The 3,815-nt window shown below is 28.7% G+C and overlaps 1 protein-coding gene across 2 annotated transcripts in view; it reads right to left on the bottom strand.

The window, feature by feature from the left end:
- Positions 1-1,400: 1,400 nt before the first annotated feature.
- Positions 1,401-3,815, bottom strand: part of LOC108756972 (small integral membrane protein 14-like) — a 5,669-nt gene continuing 3,254 nt past the window's right edge. Inside the window, exons 1-5 of one of the 2 annotated variants that reach the window (XM_018501183.1) lie at positions 3,360-3,415; positions 3,174-3,280; positions 2,391-2,445; positions 1,988-2,136; positions 1,401-1,917 (exon numbers count right to left, since the gene is read on the bottom strand). In XM_018501183.1, the coding sequence (XP_018356685.1) occupies positions 1,876-1,917; positions 1,988-2,136; positions 2,391-2,445; positions 3,174-3,280; positions 3,360-3,369 (363 nt within the window). In that variant the 5' untranslated portion in view covers positions 3,370-3,415 and the 3' untranslated portion in view covers positions 1,401-1,875. Of the gene's footprint in view, positions 1,918-1,987; positions 2,137-2,390; positions 2,446-3,173; positions 3,281-3,359; positions 3,416-3,815 lie in introns of those variants that run through there. The other variant, XM_018501184.1, reaches the window with a different exon arrangement.

The raw sequence follows: 3,815 nt of genomic DNA, 5'->3' as shown, positions 1-3,815 counted from the left end.
ATATATATATATATATATATATATATATATATATACTATATATATAGACATATAAAGATTATTTTTCATAAATATACATATATATACAGACATACAGTTATTCAAAGAAGAAAATAATTTTTGAAAAACTAAAGATAATGAAGATTGATAAATATATAAAATTCAAACCGCCAAGCATTAAATTTGATTTTTCATAATATAGCAAGGATACTCAGGAATTTGGAATTCAATTCCAAGTTTTAAATTAATGCTAAATTTTTATTTGCTCAAATATACCAATTTCGGTACGTTAATATAAAAACTTTTAATATGTTTAATATTTATTTTCTCTAAGAAAAGATATAATATCCATCTGTTATTACTTCTACAAATAATATTTACATTTTTTAATAAAAATAGATATATTAATTTTGTGCTGATGTACAATTCCCATTTTATTTAATTAAAAAAGAAATTTCCGAAATATGATAAATAAAATAGCATGTAAGTAGCTAAGTTTAAATATATTAACATTGTACAAAAATAATTATATGTAACTATAACATTTTTATCTAAAATAAAATTATTTTGTAATGAAAATATGTATAATCAATTATATAAATCGTACGAAACGAATTCTTTTACGTAAACATATATCCCATGTTATTTTTTTACAGAATCTTATATTGACATTATTTATAATAACATAATAAAGAGCCATTTTATACAATGCGGAGAATCAGTTTTATTATCGACAATATGGGAATGTATAACATTAAGCATTGTTACTAATATAAAATATTTTATCATAGATCCCCCCATATCCGTTACGGGGAAATAATGTAATACTGCTAACGTTATTTGTATACAATATTTTTAAATCTGTAACTTTTAATTTGTGTAAAACCTTTGAAGTGAGATAAAATATCTCTACTTTATTTGAATAATATGAGTGTTGTTTGAGTGTACGTGCGTGCGCATGTACGTGTATGTGTGTGTGTATAATATACAAAACTATCATATTACATAATACAAAACTATGCTCTTTCTTTTTTGTGTGGATAACAAAATTAATTTTTAAATGTTTATAAATTTTATTGCACGGAAAAAAGATGCATTTCCAATCGTTTACTTTTTTACAATCGTGCATTACAAATAAATGTATAAATACTGTTTCTTGACAAGATCTGAAATTCTCAATTATCTATATTATTTTGCTATTGAAACATTTATAACAGATATATAATTGTATATTCGATATTTATACGTGGGAGATTTTTTTTATATACCAAATTAGGTTTTGTGATTTTATCAATTTTTTAATAATTTTTCGAATATAAATATACTAAGTAAATAATTTCATTACATGACTATTCGTTCGCAAGTATTTAATCTTTTTATCGTTTTCATAGTACAAATTTTAAATTATATTCGCGTATAATACATTATTATTATTGCGCGTGAGCGAGTTTTTTGTTATTTTATTAATTACAATCCGTTATTACCCTCTCAAGAACCAAACATGTTAGAACGCTAGAGATCTCATGTTAGATGTAATAATTAAACTTTACTATCTTTCAAAAAGTCGAGATAAAATTATTTGATATCGTGCTTATACATATAATCTCGGCACGAGATTATTAAAGAAAGAGTTTAAAGAGAAAGACGCATACGCGCGGTACAATTGAGAAAATTGTGTAAAATTGAGATTATCAATGTGTAAGAAAGTTAAGTCTCCAAAAATCGAACTGATACAGCTCGCTAACGCGCGTACATTAGATTTATTAATATCATCTATATATCATACCATCTCCTATTTCTGTTATAAGTTTAACGCAGATCCTGATATATAAAACCTTGAATAACAAGAACCTTGACGATGTCGCACTACACTATTTAATTCATCGTTGGCGAAGGCGGACCGTCCCCGTGTGAACCCTACAAATAAAGTATGCTCAAAATACGTCTTCAAATTTCCATCAATAATGCACAATCGATGCACACTCACGGGCTCATTGCTGCTCTTGTTGATAACATTCCCGGTCGAATATCGCAAAGATCTCGGTCTAAATGCGTACAGGAGAGCGATGAAGCCAATAATTAAGCAAGTAAAGAGGAAGTCTGAACATTCCCGAACGTTCGTCTGCGGCCCTGGAACTAAAAAAAAGAAACATTTATTTTTTCTTTTTTAACAACTAATTGTGTAATTTAGTATTATACCTAACACATAATTTACGTATTTTAAATTAATAAACTTTTGTTTGTTTTCAGTTTTGCAAAGAAAACGGATTTAAACTGAAGTTAAACTTAATTGGTTATGTTGATGAAACCGACTGTGGGAAACAATTCGAACAGTATATTAAAGATTAAATATTAATTAGAAGTGTTGGTAGTAAATAGTGAATACCTACATCTCGACACACTGAAGCATTCAGTATCCGAACAATAATCCTGGGATTGTCGTAACTGGAACAGTAAAATATAATTTGTGGAAAAATTAATTTGCAAAATACACGCAGTGAAACAAGTAACTATATTTGCTGTAGATGTTCGTCGCTGAATGTAAGTGCGATAAATATGTGAAAAAAAATATATAACAACTATTGATTATATTAATTACTATTAATGTGAAGATTGGATTTGACTTTTGTGTGAGTGTATGCCTTTACATATATACACAATACACAATACACAATACATACATATATACATCGATACATTTATGTGTCTCGTAAAAATCATGTTCATACTTTATGTATACTTTTTTCGCGTTTTAACAAGAATTATTCGTTACGGAATGTATACTTAAAAACGAATTTATTCAGAAGCGAACAAATCCTTTTTTTTACACTCGATTCTTTATAATTCGACGTCCCCATGTTTGATTTGTGTAATGTATCATGCATTGGCAATCGACTTACGTAATTGAAACATTTTTACGTAACCGCGTGGCGCAATGAATTTCTGCCAGCTAAACAGAAGAGGTCATTGCGTTACAGGTCATTCAAGAAACCTCATTTATTGTTTGGCCTAAAAAGACCTAAACGCAAAAAAAAAAAAAAAGGAAAAGATGCATCCTTTGTCGCCGTCCATTATCCGACCATTATCACGATCTTATCGCAACATATATTAATCTGACGAACTCATATTTTTTAAATTTATTTTTTATTTATTTTCTCTCTTGTATTACTTACGATAGAAAGCAGATGTTGCACCGACATGTGATTCCACATGCACTCGCAAGGGTCGAATCCTTCGTCGCTCATCGTGGTAGGTGGGTGACCTTTCGCAAAATTTGCCGCTGCACACAATTAAAAAATTACCTCAATTATTGAAATTAGATACGTCAATGTTTCTTTTTCACCGCAAGCGCAATCTACGTTTTTCCATCGTGCGTTTTTCCAGCTTTTGCCATCGATAATTCGCGATACTTGTAACTTATTTCTTATTTATGCTCGATTACTTTTATAAATACGGAGCAATATATTGACGTCGTAAAAAAAAAAAGAGGAAGCTCACCAACAAACAATACATTTTTGCAATTCTTTATAAATTTGATACGCGCGATTACTTGAAGTAATTTAGCGCAGAATTTCAGAGAATTACATATAAGTATACACTTACGCAAATAATTATCTTGATTACTTTTTCCACATATTTAATACTGAACATTAGAATATTAATTGATTAAAAACGAGTTTAGGTTCGAAGTAACAAAATGTGTTTTTATATTTATTCCAAAAAGCTAAACTAAAATGCATTATCAATTGTCGTCTTTTCAAGGATGTCTTGTATAAAGCGGGGCAATTACTCGCGTTTATGTGAGCGAGGTGGAT

Source organism: Trachymyrmex septentrionalis, unplaced genomic scaffold (genome assembly GCF_001594115.1).
Source record: "Trachymyrmex septentrionalis isolate Tsep2-gDNA-1 unplaced genomic scaffold, Tsep1.0 scaffold131, whole genome shotgun sequence".
Classification (NCBI taxonomy): Eukaryota; Metazoa; Arthropoda; class Insecta; order Hymenoptera; family Formicidae; genus Trachymyrmex; species Trachymyrmex septentrionalis.
The sequence above is the reverse complement of the archived record's forward strand: the minus strand, read 5'-3'. Positions and strand labels throughout refer to the sequence as shown.